Below are 18,586 nucleotides of genomic sequence, written 5' to 3' on the forward strand. Positions count from 1 at the left end.
TTGTTCGATTCGTGAGAATTATAAAATATGCTTTTAGTAAACTATCTGATTGAGACAATACGCTTATATTATAATTTATAGGTTAACATTGAATGCCGAAATAAATTAGGTTATTACAAAACAATTGTGTCAGTGTCTAATGCATTCTATTATACGAATGAATGCCTTTAATGTAAAAGAGATAGTATTTTTATTTTATAGGCTTATCTGTTAAAAACAATATTCGCTAGTAATTACTCTTATAAAATATTGTTGGTTCTGAAAAAAAAAATTAAAACGTTTTGTTCTTTCAACTGTTATAATTGTAAATAAGAAGAACAAAATGTTATTCAATTGCTGGTCAAAATTAACTCTCAGAAAAGACCGGCCTAGGTGGACAAATGTTGAGTGGCAAAAGACAAGGTGGCTGGAGGCCGGTTGGCGAAAGAGAAAAGGGTGGCTATAGACCGGGTGGTAAAAGACTAGGTGGCAACGTCTGTCAACATCTGTGTATCAGATACCAATGCCTTCGTCATATTTGTAATAACAATCGGTATCAATTAGTGTTATCAACGAAATTATCAGTTGTATCATACCGTATTGTACTAAATTAATTATTGATCCAGGTGGTGTCGTTTTTAACCAACACGTTGTGAAATTCATATATTAATGTAAATTTGGAGTAGATAAGGTCTATCTTAATGACGTATGTGAAGTATATTACATTTTCCTGTCGCGTGTCAACTATCTGATTGAGACAATACGCTTATATTTTAATTTATAGGTTAACATTGAATACCGAAATAAATCAGGCTATTACAAAGGAATTGTGTCAGTGTATAATGCATTCTATTATACGAATGAAGGCCTTTAATGTAAAAGAGATATTATTTTTATTTTATAGGCTTATTCTGATAAAAACAATATTCGCTAGTACTTACTCTTATAACAAATGGAAATTATTAACGCCGATACTAAACCATCCATTTACTAATATATTTTAATGAAAGTGGAAGAATTCGTTTTTCTTTTTTTTTTCTTTTTATGACGAAATTGCGTTTGTAAACTTTGTCAGATGAAGGTGAATGTTTCTGTTGTCAGTATATACTCATTATTTTTTATATGCATTTATATTTTTACCTTCTTTTGAATTATGCAATACTGTGAGTCCTTTTCTGGTGAGATTGTTTTTTTTTTCTTTGATTTGTATGTTTTGTATATGGATATACTATCCGAATTTAAGTAAATGAATGAATGAATGAATTAACAAACAAAAACATTGATGATATTGAACATGTGATTGTTAAAACATTTTTTACAGCTCACTATGTCGGTCGGTTGGTGGGAGGGTGGGTCGGTCGGTCGATTGGTCGGTCGGTCGGTAAACAATAACTTGAGCACGCGACTGCAGCCATGTATATGGCCTTGTTCTTATTGGTTTAACAATTCATTCAAATGTTGGTAACATTTATCTGATTATAATAACAATTTCAGTGTGTGAAAATACTAGTATAAGTTAAGTTTAACTATCAAGATCCTTGATACGCATTGCAAGTAAAAAATAAGATCAAAGAACCATTGCTTTGCCGGTAAATTAGTTGCGACGCAAACATGTTGTTTGATCTTGGAGGTAAAATCATTGATTTCAGTACCTTTTATTCGAGCAAGTTCATACAACTATAACTACAGCAGAAACGTAGATTTGGAAAGTAATCTAGATTTGTCTTAAAATACAAATTTATAAAAGGGAATTCAATAACTGAAATCGTTACATACGCAGCATTTATAAGGTGTCTGTAGTAGTAGAGTGTTAAAAGACAGACAAACAGAAATTTAGACTACTAAAAATAACATAGATTCAGAATTTAAAAAGCTATTATGATATTGTTGCTCTTCACTTTTTATTTTTTATTTATTGTACTTTTTTATATTATCTTTTTAACATTTTATATGTGATTTTTTATTATATCTTTCACATTTCCAAATGTCCTTCTTATGATCCTTGTTCACTTTCACATCTCCGATTTCTCTTGCAATTGACCCCATTGGAAATAAATTGACTTGTCGATTTTATGGGTTGTCCTTGCATTCACTTTGATTTGATTCAATTTTAATAGTCAAATTTTGTCTTTGTTATGTATTTTAAATGTATTGTTGAATGGATGCTAAATGAAAAAAAAATGAAAATCCAACGAAACAAAACAAAGATGTGATTTGATAACAGTTTATTTTACCTTTTTTCACGGACTAAAAATTATTTTGATTTTAAATAACTCGGAAACTTGACATTGAAGTGTAAGTGTAATCCAGTACCGTACTTATTCAGTATTAAGATAATATAACATATAAATGGACAATGACAAAGTAGAAAGAAAATCAAACAAACATTAATAAACTGTATTCAAAATTTAAAAAATCTACCCAACGATACCAAACAGTACAGTATTTGGTGAATTTGCATGTTGAACTTTTGACCTTTGTTGGTCACGTGATTTGTTTTATTGCGCAATTACTATGTAACTATGCATTTATTGATACGAGTGTAATGGAATAATCCCTTTCCAATGATACCATGTATGACCAACTTTAGTGTGGAACGTCGGCCATTTTGAAATACAAAATGGTGGCTGAAGAAGTGGTAAAAAAATGGCACCTAACTTTTTTGGATTCAGCATCTCAAGAATAACAAAATTAGTTAAAAAAATCTATTTTGGCACAAATATCGAGCTGGAAGACATAATAACACGTACTAATGTCAGCAAAACAAATTACGTTGAAAGCTCCAGTTGACAAAAATCAGTTTGAAATAAAAATGAATAATGTATTATTACAGAGGAAAGAAAATGTGACATTTTTAGATGTAATTTTAAATGAAAATCTTTGCTGGAAACATCACATACAGCTTATTAGCAAAAAGGTGTCTATGGCAACTGGAATACTCCTTAACCTTCTGCTTGATATGCAGATGTCCTAACCATTAGACCACTGACTGGAGCTTTCATGGTATTGTTCATTGTTGTTTATTGTCCTCATCTTTATCGTTTCAAATTAATTAATTAAATTTCACCGGGCGGTTTAGAATTAATGTTCTATGGCTGATGTGTTTAAAAGTATCTCTTTGTAGATCACGTGTTCGAGTCTCGGTTGGGCGACCTTTTCTCATTCTCACAGATTTCCTCATCTTTATCGTTTCAAATTAATTGATTAAAGATGTATTGTCCCTTTGACTAATTCGAAAACAAGTGGGTCATTTTGAAGTATCATAATAGTTATTAACTTTCACCAAATATTAGTCGGAAAAAAATAACAGACGTTTTTTTTGTTCAAAATATAACTTTGACTTCCAGTCAAAGTTTTCGATCAAAACATATCTCATAATGCAACGCGCTTATTTGGCTACTCTGTAGGCCTATGCATAATCGTAAAACTTCCTCGCGATCTGTGTGAGAACACCTTCTCAACCATGACGAGTTGTAAACAATCCTAATTAGCATCATGCATAATGCATACTCGTGGTTTGAAATCTTTGTTTACTTTCGCTCGCGACGATTTTCCAGACGAAATGTTATCAAATTAACTTACCTGTTAATTACGTAAACTTCTTGTTTTTGGCTCGAATTTTCGACTTAAAGTGAATAACTTTAATATTACTTTGATATGGCCAATTTAAATTTAGAACTTCATTTTTTGTGTTTCAAGGGACAATACATCTTAAAATTTCAGTATATCACTGGGCGGTTTAGAATTTATATCTATGCCTGTTGTGTTTATATATATATAAATGTATCTCTTCGGAGATCCCACCTCGTGAATAAATATACTGAATAGATGAGGGCATTTCAATTTGATCTGGTGCGCGTGCGTACAACTGAGGACTAGTTGTGTTCCAACCGTACCACGCCGAGAATGTTAAAGGGTCGTTATCCAGTTGAGTAAAGAACAATACAATGAAAGCCCCAGTGGTCTAATGGCTAGGGCAACTGCATATCAAGCAGACGGTCCAAGTTTGAGTCTCGGTTGGGGAGACTTTTTCTCATTCCTACAGATTTCCTCATCTTTATAATAGCGGACACATTTTTGTGTTTGCCTTTTATATATATTTTGTATTTTCGATACGATATTATAATGTCTGTATACCGTAAGAAGTAAATTATTTTGAACGTAATACTCTCAATAATGAACATTAATACTTTTTATTTAGGTTACATGTTAAAACCATGAGCGAATCCTATAAACAACGACAACAAGGAAATGATATTTACAAATCCATTACTCCTGGACTCAGTCCAGTGCTTCAAAAAAGTCGTCTAGAAGAAGCTATGAAGTTGTACATCAACGCGTTAGAATGCAGCTCAAGCTCAAAGGAACTAGCCTCGGCCAACAAGAACCTTGCAATGGTGTCGTGGAAGCTAGCATCGTTGGGGAAAGAAACCAGGACGCAGACACTCTTCTTTTACAAAGAAGCAGTTCAATATTTTAGTCAAGCATTCCATTTCGGCAAATACGCAGATAATGATGATAATTGGGCCGATGACTTAGTGAAGAAAATGAATCAAAGCTTACAAGATTCGCTCGATTTTGTTAAAAATCAAAGTAATATGTCTGATGAGAAATTTGAATTAATGTCCATGGCATGTCGTCTTTTTCCAGATGGAAAATTCAAAGCCATAGTTGCTGTTTCTTATGTAGAACAGCTTCTATGTAAAGCGATTAATCTGTTTCAGAATGATTCGATTAAAAAATCGATCAGTCTTCTATGTGATTGTCAAGGGCCTTTAGAAATAGCAAGACGTGATGGCCAAAATAATAAAGATATAAGAACATCAGTTCTTATACTTTCTGCTAAAGTTAAACATCAGCTTACTACTGCTGAGGTAAGTGTAAACGTATCCAATTTGTAACCCTTCTTAAAACCCTCTTAATACATTCTGATTGACGCCAGTAAAGAAAAGGAACACCACAATAATAACGACCGAACACGTTTATTGTTTGTTTGTTTGTTTTATCTTTATACTGGGTGACCTCTTCAGTCAAAGACTGATCTCCCAGAGGGCCCAGTTGGTGATCAGTGGCTGTGATGTACTAATACACCGGGGTAACCCCCTACTCGTCTCGAAAGATGTACTAGGTTCTTTAAAGTGCACACGAGCAAGTTGTGTACACTGGACCTACGGTTTATAGTCCTTATCCGAGAAGACTCGTTCTACCACCAGAACCATGGAGTGAGTGAGCCTCGAACCCCTGCCGATGTTATGGCTACGTAATTACGGTTTATTTAGACTATTGTAGAATAAGGTGTTTATTTAGCAGAACCTATACAGTAACATCATAGAGAAATAAGTTCTTCGTGATAACATAACCACAACACCAGCAGTCAGTGAGATCCATAGCCGACCTTTCCCCGACCAGCCAAGACTGTCATTATTATAATTTTAAGAAATGTCTGTATCTGATGTGCTATTTTGTGTATGTAGGCTAAACAAGCATTCGTAACAGGCGATAGGCTGAAGAGACGTTTGCCAGCAGAAGAAGAGGCAAACCTTGATATGGTTTTAGAAATCATTGATTGGTACAAGAAATCAATTCTCTTAGCGCGAGAATTAAACAAATCCAAGATAGAGGCCATAGCTACTAGCCGGATTGGCGAGATCTACCATAGCTTAAAAATGAAATCCAAAGCTAAGGTATACTTTGAGTGAGTATAGTATTTTTCTTCAAAAACAAAGAACCATGTTGGTTTTTAGTTTCTCACAACCTTTACAAGTGTAAACCAGAAAAAACGGTAATTTAAATCAAAAAAATACTTTTAGTTAAAATTAACCGTTTATTTTGTCTTTTTGAAATAATAATTTTGGTTTTTTTTTCTACAGAAGTGAACAACTTTATTAAAACTGCAAAATGGCCTAGTCAAAATATGATTTTATTTATCTTCATTTTTCATGGGTTTTTTTTAAAACCCTTTAATATACCATTTATCGTGCGTTCCAACTAATAACTGATACGAAATAGTAAGGATACACTTTTTAAGTTGTCATAATTACGAGCCCACTAATAATGAAATCTGCATTCGCGTTCTAACATTGTTGAGGCTGTGAACATAATTGACCAGCAACTAATTTTATCATTTGTAGAGATTCAATTACTCTTGCACACGGCCTCCTTCTCAGTGATTTTAGCACCGACGAGGATTGGTACAAAGTTTGTCAACAGAAGCTGGTGAGTTACAATGTAAAAACTGACGCCGAAAATACAGAAGAAAGGTTAAAAATACGAGAAGAAATAATGAGGAAACTCCAACCACAGATTAAAAAGTTCAGCGACTTGAGTGACTATAAATTTTTAAAGTACATTTATAAGAATCATCCACCGAAAAACAAGATGCACAAGTTGCCTGAGAAGTTGAAAGAAGACAAGGGGCTACAGAAGTCATTACGCAAAGCTGGTATCCATTACCACCCAGATTTCAACTCGGAGAGTGAATATGGAATAGAATGGAGTGTTCTCTGTGAGGAGATCTCCAAAATTGCTAACAGTAAATACCTCAATTCAAATATGCCTAAATAATTGTTTTAAATATCTTCATTCAGATTACAAATTCATTTTTTGTCCTCACAATAGGAAATTAGATGCAGTAGGAGATTAGATAACAGTACATAAAACATTATGTATTAACAATTATTGGAAGTATATATTATTAGAACTATAATATTAGAACTGTAAGTACTTATAATAATTATCAAGAAAATATTTTAAAAATTAAATAACTCAGGAATGTGGTAAAAATGAATGTACATATCTTGCCACCCGAACATTCGGCCATTGTACGATAGATCTCAATGAGTTTAGCTTTTTCGATATCCTTTTAACACAGCATTTTATTAAAGGGTGATTTAAATCGTCACATTTTTTCAGCCTTTAGTTATTATAATGTATTGCGTAGGTCAACTAGATGTGTTTAATATTGGTTGTAATCTGTATTTCACATCTGCTCTACATCCTGACAACTTAACAAAGCAGAACAGAATTTAACTTTACTTACCTTATATTACTTAGATTAGAATAGAGACATTAATTGGTATTGCTTATTCGAAATAAAATTCCCTTAATGCGTTTAAGAATATGAAAAAATAAGGATAATTAAAATGCATCTTATTTTACTTATTTTAATTAAATGTTCAGACGAGACACGCCTAAATTTACTAACAATAATTTCATTCGAAAGTTAAAGAGTAAAGTGTACAGTAGTAGGACTAAGTAATTTCTTGTTGCTTTTTCTTTCACTGCCAATGTATAAGCCTATTATTCCACATTCAACAATAGATTAAGTCAAATGCCAATGTTAAAACACATTGCCGGCCGCATTTATATTTTTGTTTGCAAAGGTTTATATATAGATTTACTGAAATGTTTTAAAGAGCTGTTGTTATGTAAAATAATTTAATAATGCCTGCTCAATTCCAATTATGTATGCTCAATAAAATAATGTAGATTCACCCCCTCTAGAAATATTGTGACGTAACGTGCAGTGACTCATTGTTACGTAAATAATACATTGCTGACTTGGAAAACGCAGATTTGTGTAGAATCAATAATAATCAACAAATTTATGATATATTTAAAATGCTGCCATACTGGTTTTTCCCAGTTAGCAAAAATAATGAATAATTACCGTTTCTGCATTGGACACACACACTAGTCTGGGTCTGTTTTTGTGCGATATCTAAATCCAATCTTCTCTTCTTCAGCAGGTATGTACTTATAATGCTCTATAATGATTGTATTACTTATTTTCCAGAGGTTAAATATTTATGGATTTGATATAATGTGTTACGCATTATTATGAATTTTAATTGTTTAGGACTATATACTGTATGTTAATTTCTCACATTTTAATGAAACTGTCTAAGGTTCGTAACCTGTGGAGCCATGCAGGCCTACTTAATACAGAAAATCGTGCACAAAAAATTCAATCATAAAAGCTCAGTTTTGAAAAGATAAGTAGTAGGCCTATTTTTTTAACCGTACATGTCTATTATTGTTTATAAATTCTGACAGAAATGAACAACATTCTTTGACAAACATCGTCATTTAATACATTGTGTTACTTAAGTCAACAGTACAGTATCACAAATGTGTGTCACTTATTGTGATGTGACTTATGTTAAACAAAGCAAAACGTGTCGATAAATATTATTTATTTTGTATTGGGGAAAACCCCGGATTCGTTGCATAATTGAAAATATTCCAAATTCTATTTTTAACTATATTGTACATTTAATAATCTATATTTATCGAGGTATATTATCTATATGTCTATATTTTATCTATACGTTAGTGTAAAGTCTATAACGATTTCTGTTGATAATACATTATGATTATTCAGATTCATTAGGCCTAATCTGAATGATTTAAATCAAACATGTTTGTGTTACCCTATTTGGTAGTCGAAATGACGGTTTGAAAAAATTAAATAATGGACGACGACAAAAACATTAGGTGCTTTTAGATTTGGGTGAATGTGCACGACGTACGTCCACATTGGTCGTAGCCGTTTAGATTAAGTGGACATTTACGTTGATGTACCAGTAAACGTATGACGTTGTACTCTCTAGTAGCGCGTTCGTCCTAGTGATAAGACCCAGACCATAACCTGTATTATGAAAAGCTTTTAAACAAATAACCAATACAAATCAGTAATTAGCAGTTTGCAAATATAATTTTCCTGAAATTCACTCTATTACATTCTCAGAAAATTATCGCGAGATCATTCTCCGCCATGATTTTGGTAAACGTTTGCAATGTTATGACGTCATATATGTCCACTTGAGAGCAAACGCCAAAATGCCACTGAACAAGTTCTCAAAATTGGCAGTCGACGTGTCAGTCGCCTAGCGCATGCGCATATCATAACAATAATAGGGTAGCAGTCGACATGAAAGTTGACGTGAAAATCTATAAGTTCCTAAAAATATAATGTCGTCCGAACATACCTTCTATACGAGCATTGTCTGAGGCTACATTTTGGCTAGTGGTGTCCATTTTAGGGGAAAATGATACATCTTCATTAGGAGAAATAATGATTGTTTACCTATCTATGCTAGTTGTAAAATCAGTTAACTATAATATTCCAATTGAAATTGCTATGTACCTTTTTGTCCATTTAGGTTAAAATCAATCACAATGAGCCAATCAGATAAACTACGACAACAGGGTAATGTTCATTATAGATCAGTTACTCCTGAACTCAGCCCAGTCCTTCAAAAAAGTCGTCTAGATGAAGCTAGGAAGTGTTACATCAACGCATTAGAATGCAGCTGTAACGCAAAGGAAAGTGCCTCTGCTAACAAAAACCTTGCAATGGTGTCATGGAAGCTGGCATCGTTGGGGAAAGACCCACGTGGCAAGATACTGTATTTTTTCAAAGAAGCACAAACATATTTCAGCCGGGCATTACATTGTGGAAAGGATGCAGGTAACGAGCATAGATGGGCCGATGAATTGATGCAGAAAATGTATCAAAGTCTACAAGAGTCGCTTGATTATGTCAATAATCAGGCTGGAATGTTAGACGAGAAAACGGAATTACTGTCCAAGTCATGTCGCATATTTCCAGCAGGAGAACTCAAAGCACAGATTTGTGTTGGTTACGTGGAGCAACTTCTGGGTAAGGCAACTAGTCTTCTCCGGAAAGGTACTTTTAAGAGAGCCATGAGTGTCCTAGGTGATTGTTATCAACCTTTAGAAATAGCAAGACGCTATGGAATAAATGAAGATATAATGGTAGAAATTGATGTCTTTTCTGCAGATGTGACAATACAGACAGCCATTGCCGAGGTATGACGTTCTAACTAAATAATTAGACATAATTTTATAGAGAAACACTGCAAGATATAGAGAAATTTCATCTACGAACAATTATAACCATGAGGTCATAGTTGAATCAAAAATGGTTGTCATTTTTCGGAGTAACACTTTTCCATTTTCCAATGGATATTTTGGTTTGGTAATTTTCTTTCTGTTTTATATACAGGCCAAACAAGCACTGAAGATTGGTGATGATCTCAAAGCACAGATCATAATGTTGGAAGAACAATTAAACATGGACATGGTTTTTGAAGTTATTGATTGGTACAGAAAATCAATTGTCTTAACACGTGAGTTGGACGTTGAGACGGAAGCCATAGCTACGAGTCGGATTGCTGATGTCTATCACAGAATTCTAAAACTCAAATCAAAAGCTAGGCCTTTGTTGAAGTTAGTATAATATTTGTGTGTATCATACCCTCATATTCTTCAATAAAATTGCCTGTCACTGTCGTTTTGCAGAAGCAGATCGGCATTTCAATGACGTCAGCGTACCACAACTGCCCCCACCAGTATTTATTTTGTTAGTAGGCCTATCATTGTAGCCGTGAATATTTTGATAATTTCTCACTATTTTGGTTTTTCTTCAGCAAAGCAGTGACTCTTGCACATACTGTCCATCCTCATAACGTTACTCAAGATGATTGGTACAAAGCCTGTGCGCAAACTCTGTCTGAATACCAGATAAATACAAAAGACGAAGAAACAGCTGCGTGGATGAAAGAACGAGAGGAAACCGTTGAAAAGCTTAAAGAGAAGATTAATAAGTTCAAAAATATAGAGGATAATTACGAATGTATGAAGTACATATACGATAACCATCCGCCAAAAATTAAGAAGCACAAGTTGCCTAAACAGGATCCATCCAAAATGGAACAGAGTCAGATCAAGAAACTTCTGCAGAAAGCTATCGTCCACTACCATCCGGATCGCAACTCTAAAGAGAAGCATGGCATTGAATGGTATGTTCTCTGTGAAGAGATCTCAAAGGTGTTCACCGATAAGTATAATCGTATGAAAGGTGTTGACTAGATCCTCCAAGCATGAGATGAGAGGGAATAGAGACATTTAGTGGACAAAAAAAGAAATCGAATAGATTTACAACAGTTACAGTACTCAGACAAGCACTGTCAATTTATCTTTCAATGCCCACATTGATCTTTAACATACCTAAAATGTTTTTTAATAGTTTTGCTTAATTTTTCACAACAAAAATACCATAATATGATACCAGTATATTATAATACAAATAATTCTACGGGTAAGTCAGATAAATCAAAAGACTTAATCACTCAACAACAATGTACACTTACCGTCTTCCAAACGTCTTCTGCATTGTTGGAGGGACGTCAAATATACATGTTATACAGCTCTCTCGACTTAAACCCACCTCCTGGTTGTTCTTCTGCGCATCCTGTTGTTTTCTTGCTATTCGTGATTTTCTCCTGTTGCTCCTCTTGAATGATATATCGCAAAGGCCGCGCGCAGTTGGTCAGTACCCACCAAGTCATGTGCATCGCCATGTATTGGTGTTAAATTTAACTTTAAATAGTTCATCGTAACAGAGGATAAAATGGAAGTAAAACCAGTAATGTAATTATTTTGAAAATAACTGTAGTAAATAAAATATTATTCCTGTTAATTTAGATTTTAAAAAATTTGAACAAAAGAGTAAAAAAAAACAATACTGAACTATTTTATTCAGATACATTACTGTAGCATAATATTTTTTTATTTGAATAATATATGTCTGCATTAATTAAATACCTTCACTATTATCAAAATTAATCATTATTAAACCCAGTCGTTGAATGGTGATTGCTTGGGCATTTTATTTGTATTTCTAAAGTATAAATATCACACTGCAATGCGCCCTCAATAAAAATACAAAATCTTACTGTATTGTGCGAAAGTTTTCTTAAGTGTTCATTTGTGATCGAGAGGATATTCTAATAGTGTGGCCTACATAAAGTAACTTGGAACATGTCAATTACATCGATTACAGTGCTACTTTTAGTGGCGTCTTTCGCTCGCGCATCTTCTCGTGGTTCAAGTACGCACACAGACTTTGGTATGTGATATTCTTTGTTGATTTGTTACTACCGAATAATATATTTATAGAAATAGAAATTTCTGTCAAGTAGGAGTACCGTAAACAAAGAAAGAAAGAGATAAGAGGCAAACAAGTGCTAACACCTATGTTAGTTGGTCATTATCTTTCATTCTGGGTTAAGTTGGGTAACGTACCAAGGAGGTGTGTTTTGAATTATCAACGTCAATTTCCATTCGTAAATAAGTACAGTGATAAGTCATTATACAGTAATAATTCTGACGTGTTTTCATTGTAAAATACAGATAAATAAGTTCAATGGAGAACATATAAATCAGAAAAAGAATACAGATAGGCCTATCAAATATAATGTACTGTACTAAATTATCGGTACCTTATTGATAACAGCTATATTAATGATATGTTTATTAATGCAAATGTGCAAGTAAAGATAACTTGATGAGAGAGAATAATAATACAAAATGTTTAAATAAACAGTAGATGTAAAACACGAAGGACAAACTGCTGTAACTACGTAGAATTCTTTGTGTTTGATTTGAACACATAAATAAGACAGGTTTCCTAATACCGATGCTCGCCTATAATACCGGTACTATCTTATTCTTAGGTCGTGAATTTAACGCATGTGTAGTATTTTACGTGAGTCATGTCAACAAACCACTTTAAATATTAGCCTCGTATATTGTTATAGCAAGCATACCGCCGGTACATTTGCGGATGTTACATATTTCAACAGCAAAATAAGATGCTTGTCTAGATATAGTTTTAACCATGTTACAGAAACTAGACACAATGCTCCCTTACAATACATTGGTTTTAAAGGGTCAGTTATTCGAAATAGGTTTTTTTTTATTCAAAATTAGTTAAAGATTATTCTTTTAAAAATGATAAAACTCAAGGACAAATATATTTAGATGCTAGTATATAACCAAGGCAATCTAACAACAGGACAATAAGCTCGCCTTTCCACGATAGGAACTTTTAAGAATTCGTTGATTGTATGTCTGACTGGGACAAATGATATGTACCGTACATATTCTTCGCGCGGCGCTTGGTGTCAAGGAGCGTGGAACGACCAGATCGTGTCGCAACCACAGATAAACCATTTGACCCTATGTAGCTCAACATCCTGTAGTTAGATTCCTTGATATAACATACAAATAACTACCGTACTAAAGACCGATTCCACGTTGTCTTTAAAATGTGTGTTGGCAGTTTTCCATGCACATTATGCGCTATAAAATGAACTTTAATTACATTTTAGCGCTCAAAAATAAAATGCTAAAAGTACCCTCAACTCAATTGAACAGGCAGTTCTAAATAACTTGATAAATCCTTAATTTCATTTTATCCTTCCATGTGTTATAACGAAAGTGAAGGCCAAGAAGTTTTTTAAAAAGTTCACGTGATGATGTAAGGGATGTACCGGTAATGACGCTAAATGTCACCGCATTTATTATTGTCGGAAAAATTCATTGTGATGACAACCAATATTGAAAGTGTCTGATGGTTGGGCTTTTGAAAGAAGAGGTTGAACTTTTTTTAAATTAATTATAGGTATTTCTAACTTCGTTTAACGTATATTGAGCTTCTTTCCGAGATAGGTCTAAGTTTGTGTTTGATATTTTGTGTTGGGCCTTTTCCAAGACGAGCTGGGCTTCTTCCGAGATGCGGTTGAGTTTCTATCTAAAATTGGAATGAGAAGTTTTCAAAGTATAATAATGCCAAGGTTACGTCAGTAACGATTGTATTACAACTTGTTTTAATATCAGAATGATGCATCAGATTGTATCGACACACAACAGGCATATGTTTGTACATACACACGAAAACAACTCATAAAATTGATGCGCTAAAAAGTTTCTACGGGCATATATTAAAAATAGTGCAAAAAAAAAAAAAAAACTAAACCGAAAGGGAATCTGTGGAATGATATGTAGTGGTATATAATGCAATATTTCAAAATTAAATAAATCAAGCTGGCGGTAGAAAATGATGTACCTCACAACCCCCATCTGTCACCCCATTCCAATCGTCCTGATAATGCTCAATTAGTAAGTAATTAGTCATTAATTTAATTGAATTATTATTGTCTTTAGTGACGTTTAATGCTTGTCAGACGTCTCCATATGTGACGTAATTTCCAGACTTTTTGAATATCAATTACAAACATCAGCTTATTAAGACATGGCTCTTAATCTAGGACGTGCAACGCAAGCAATTTTGACCAATCACAAAACAAAATTCGGATCAAATGCTGCTTGTGATTGGTAAAATTATTTGCGCTGAGTATGTCCTGCAGTGTGTCCTGTGGTGGAAACCAATGTTGCACGCATAAAACAGAATAATAGCGTAATCTTCCTAATGTTAACAATAAATGTTGGATATATTAGACACTATTATTTCCTTTCATGAACTTTCACCACGCGTCTGCTGATCGGCTTATTCAATTTCCAGGTGGGGTTAATAACCTTACATAATAACGCCTACTAATATAAGTCAAGTTCAAAACTGAACACAACTCTTATTTTTCACAAATATCATCGGGATGTACGATATTGTCCAGTAAAACTTTCTTGTTGCAACGTGGTGGTATATGAAAATACCACGTTCCACCGCTTTCCATGATGTACAACCTGGGGTGGACCACCAAAATAGGTTACAAGCTTGGGTCTGAAAATACATTAATATGTCCTGGAGTAAGTAATAAAGTAGGCCTAGTACATAGTCCGATTTTGAGATCCAGGGTTAGCAAAAATTATCACTGTAACGAAATTAAATGTCATTTTTTTGGCACTTATTAGTTTAGCTATTAGTGTTTTTCTTCACTTTGTCGTTCTCATTTCCATGACATAAAATAACCACACAATCGTAATAATCACCTTGGTTTTCCACATGACATATTATCCGGAAATTAATAAATATTACATCGACAAAAGACAACATGACCATAAACCTCAAGCGCTCTTGTGGTTTTATTTCAATCATTCTTTCCTGATTCATTAAAACAAAATAATATACAGTCAGTTCAGTAGTAAACTAAATATACTGTATATGCGGTCAATATAGTAATGTCGAAAGGAAAGTTTTGAATTTAACAAAAAAACGTTAGTGTACACACACCAAACCAGAATCTAATGACTTATATGGTTCCTCAAATAAACATCTTTGCAATCAGGTTGTGTTGTCTGCACTAGAAAACTTTAACAATTTGCAAGAGTTTGGCAACTAAAGGCTGCATAAGTTTATACGATTTCTGTATATTTGTTTTTCCGTACTTGGCCGAAGTTTGTCAACAGGTCTACAACTTTGAAACACTTGTCTTGTCAAACTCGAGATTGATAGCAAACTTTACCAAACCTTTGTCTACACTGGTACACTGACGTCTATGCTATTTGATTCACAAACCTGAAGGTTGCCAAAGTTTGTAAAAAAACTAATGGTCTACACTAGTAAATTTTGGTAATATTCTTTCTAAACTCAAACAAACAAAAATTCAGTTTTCCTAGACTAGGCTTAGATTATTTTAATGTGAAAAATAGAAAATATTATTCTATATTATTTACAGATAAATATGAAAACGCTGGTGAAATTAAGATGTCATTAAGAAGATGTTCACAGAGAAATCTAGGTTGTTCACACGGCTGTGCGCTGACGTCAAAAGGGTCAGTCTGTGTCTGTCCATACGGGTTCTCACTGAGTTTCGATAGAAGGACTTGCCTAGGTAAGTAAACAAGATCCCTCTGTGGTTTGAGGTTCAGTAGTTGTGCATTGACGTCTAAAGAGTCAGTCTGTGTCTGTCCATAAAGGTTCTCAATGAGTGTCGATAGAAGGACTTGCCTAGGTAAGTAAACAAGATCCCTCTGGGGTTTGAGGTTCAGTAGTTGTGCACTGACGTCAAAGGGATCAGGCTGTGTCTGGCCATACGGGTTCTCAATGAGTGTCAACAGAAGGACTTGCCCAGGTATGTAAACAAGATCCCTCTGGGGTTTGAGGTTTAGTTAAAAGGATCAGTCTGTGTCTGTACATATGGTTTCGCAATGATTGCAAACATACTTGCCAAGCTAGGCAAGTAAACAAGATCTCTGGAGTCTGAGGTTTAGTAGTTGTGCACTGACTTCAAAGTGATCAGTATTTGGTCTATCCATACTAAGTGTTCTCTATGAGTGCCAACAGACGCACACATTTTTCTTGATAAGTAAACACGATTCCTCTGAAGTCTGAGGTTCACTACATAGTCGCTCAACAAGCTCAATTCCCGCTATGACACAACTCAAGGACGTATGCAAAGTAGTTTGACCAGAGACGACCCCCTGGTTTGACCAATCACAAGCGACATTTTGAATGAAGTAACCAATATTGTTCGCCTTTACTTACACATTGGCACTTTCTATCAAATTGGGTTTAGTTGGCATTTTGGTTTTAAATGTTTTAATTGTTGTAGCACCCTCTATTGTTTTGCCACTTTTTCATAAATTCTCAAGTCTAAACTTTAGTGTTTCTTCTCAAGTTGTGACCTTCTGGAAAATGAATCCATTGTTTTACACTCCCTTTCTCTTTTTCAATTATGTAGAAGTAAGCAAGACCTGTTTAGTGCCAACTGAAAGTTTTGTGCTTGGTTCTGAAGGCTCAGATCATAGCAAAGAAAAACAAAAGAGGCGATGCCGAAACAAAAAGAGGTGTAGAACTACAACAGCAAGGCCAACACTATCACCAACAACGCAACCATTACCAGTAACCATGCATAATGATGAACCTCAATCAGGGATATCTACAAACACTCCATCTCAGTCATATGGTATGAGAAATAAAGTTATTTAATAATTCATTTTCAATATTATTTACTTTAGATATTGTTTATAATTATGGAAGATATATACTTATCTATAAATTACCTATAAATCTCAAAGTTCTTTTACAAAATAAATAATATTCTCTTTAACTACACTGGAAATATATACTTATATAAATAATTTGATTAAAATTAATAAATTAATTTAAAACTTTATTGTTACACATTATAATGCAGAAAACATTTAAATATGTAAACAAATAAAATAACAAATAACAAAACAAAAATTTGATAATAATATTAATTTATAATGTTCATCTATATAAGCAATTTCATATACTATATACTGGGCATAAGTTGAGAACTCCATTATTATTATTTTTATTATTAATTATTATTTATTAACCTTCAACTATCAATATATGCACACTATGAATAAACTAAAACTAAATTCAAGTGGCAAACCCAAATCATCGACAACATAACACCCAACCCTCACACCTACTACATTTCTGCAAATGCAATGCAATAGATAAAACATTACGTTCATCACTCAATTTAACAATTTTTAGAAACCCTGGACACACTGTTTTAAATTTTCCTCTGACTAATAAGTGATAACAGATTCCCCATCTAAACAATTAGATTTAGTCTGCATTAAGTACTGAAATATCGTCTTCAATAACTTATAACATACTTAAAAATATATTACACTAACTACCATACAATGCATTTTTAGTTACTTATAACCAATTTTATATTAATCATATTTTCATCTAGAATGTGGAAGACCAGTTTTCGATCAAGTAGAAAAAATTCTAATGAAAAATAAACAATGGACGCCAGCCCTAGACACCATACAGAAAAGTTCACCTAATTTACAAGCAGCCAATGGTCATCTGGCAATTAAGGGGTCATCGCCATGGATTGTTCAACTTTGGCACACTAAATTTGTACAAATGATATGTGCAGGGGTACTATTGAATCGTCACTGGGTACTAACCGCAGCTCATTGCATCCACACAACAAACGGAACCAAGCAGACATTGCGAGTACAACTGGGAGATCATGACTTGGAATTACCAGAGGTTGGTCAAAGAACGTACAATATCCGAGAGGTCATAGTTCATGAAAACTTCAATAATGACACTTTCGATAATGATATTGTACTTTTAAAGATAGAGGGCAGTATTGACTATTCAAATTTCATCATCCCTTGCTGTTTGCCAGAATTAAACGAACATGAACTAGAATTATTTAATTCTGGAGAATTTGGAAAGGTTGTCGGATGGGGAAAACTTTCGCAAAACGGACCGTACCCACGATATTTAAATGAGATTCAATTGCCAATTGTATCACAAAAAATATGTAGGGAATCAACCTCGTATCCTGTAACAGATAATATGTTTTGTGCTGGAAATGGTCGGGCTAAAGGACCAGATGCGTGTACAGGGGACAGTGGCGCCCCCTTAACTATAAATGACGGAAGTGCAGCATATCTTATAGGGATTGTAAGCTGGGGAGAAGGGTGCGGTAATGAGGGCAAATATGGGTTCTATACCAGAATAAGTAACTACTACAGTTGGTTGGAGCAACATATGGGACCCTTATAGATGTAAATTCCAAAACACTTTAAATACATATTACTAAAACATTCATATTGTTTGTATTTTAAACGGTTGTTCTAAATGTAATGTTAATAACTAGGTCTAAGTACTGTATGTTAGACCTTAACAAATAAGTTTGAAAGGCAGGAAGAACTTTTTTGTTTCTTTAAAAAAAATGTTTATGTATAGAAAATCAGCATCTGTATTGTATTGTAAGTTGCCATACTTTTTTTTCCTGAATTTATTAATCTTATCAGTAATTGTAAAAATGAT

General features: G+C 33.7%; 2 protein-coding genes across 3 annotated transcripts; both read left to right on the forward strand.

Annotated features, from left to right (window-relative positions):
* Positions 1 to 7,359: 7,359 nt before the first annotated feature.
* On the forward strand, positions 7,360 to 11,719 carry LOC140048624 (uncharacterized). Its single transcript, XM_072093378.1, has 4 exons — positions 7,360 to 7,727; positions 9,144 to 9,813; positions 10,010 to 10,233; positions 10,434 to 11,719. The coding sequence occupies exons 2-4, from the start codon at positions 9,160 to 9,162 to the stop codon at positions 10,873 to 10,875; spliced, it is 1,320 nt and encodes a 439-aa protein (XP_071949479.1). The 5' UTR covers positions 7,360 to 7,727; positions 9,144 to 9,159; the 3' UTR covers positions 10,876 to 11,719.
* Positions 11,720 to 11,761: 42 nt separating this feature from the next.
* LOC140048625 (coagulation factor IX-like) lies at positions 11,762 to 18,539 on the forward strand. Of its 2 annotated transcripts, XM_072093381.1 has the most exons (4): positions 11,762 to 11,914; positions 15,483 to 15,638; positions 16,488 to 16,712; positions 17,487 to 18,539. In XM_072093381.1, exons 1-4 carry the CDS (start codon positions 11,827 to 11,829, stop codon positions 18,317 to 18,319), a joined length of 1,302 nt encoding a protein of 433 aa, XP_071949482.1. In that variant the 5' UTR covers positions 11,762 to 11,826; the 3' UTR covers positions 18,320 to 18,539. The 2 variants fall into 2 exon arrangements, with proteins under 2 accessions (XP_071949482.1, XP_071949483.1); XM_072093382.1 differs by lacking the exons at positions 11,762 to 11,914; positions 15,483 to 15,638 and adding an exon at positions 15,671 to 15,758.
* Positions 18,540 to 18,586: the final 47 nt, after the last annotated feature.

This window comes from Antedon mediterranea, chromosome 5, assembly GCF_964355755.1.
Source record: "Antedon mediterranea chromosome 5, ecAntMedi1.1, whole genome shotgun sequence".
Taxonomy (NCBI): Eukaryota; Metazoa; Echinodermata; class Crinoidea; order Comatulida; family Antedonidae; genus Antedon; species Antedon mediterranea.

Excerpts from the sequence above, each read along its gene's own strand:
- LOC140048624 (XM_072093378.1), top strand. The coding sequence starts at position 9,160 with ATGAGCCAATCAGATAAACTACGACAACAGGGTAATGTTCATTATAGA. Across the intron at positions 9,814-10,009 it reads TACAGACAGCCATTGCCGAG|GCCAAACAAGCACTGAAGAT; the intron begins GTATGACGTTCT and ends TTTTATATACAG. Across the intron at positions 10,234-10,433 it reads AAAGCTAGGCCTTTGTTGAA|CAAAGCAGTGACTCTTGCAC; the intron begins GTTAGTATAATA and ends GTTTTTCTTCAG.
- LOC140048625 (XM_072093381.1), top strand. The coding sequence starts at position 11,827 with ATGTCAATTACATCGATTACAGTGCTACTTTTAGTGGCGTCTTTCGCT. Across the intron at positions 11,915-15,482 it reads AAGTACGCACACAGACTTTG|ATAAATATGAAAACGCTGGT; the intron begins GTATGTGATATT and ends TATTATTTACAG. Across the intron at positions 15,639-16,487 it reads CGATAGAAGGACTTGCCTAG|AAGTAAGCAAGACCTGTTTA; the intron begins GTAAGTAAACAA and ends TCAATTATGTAG.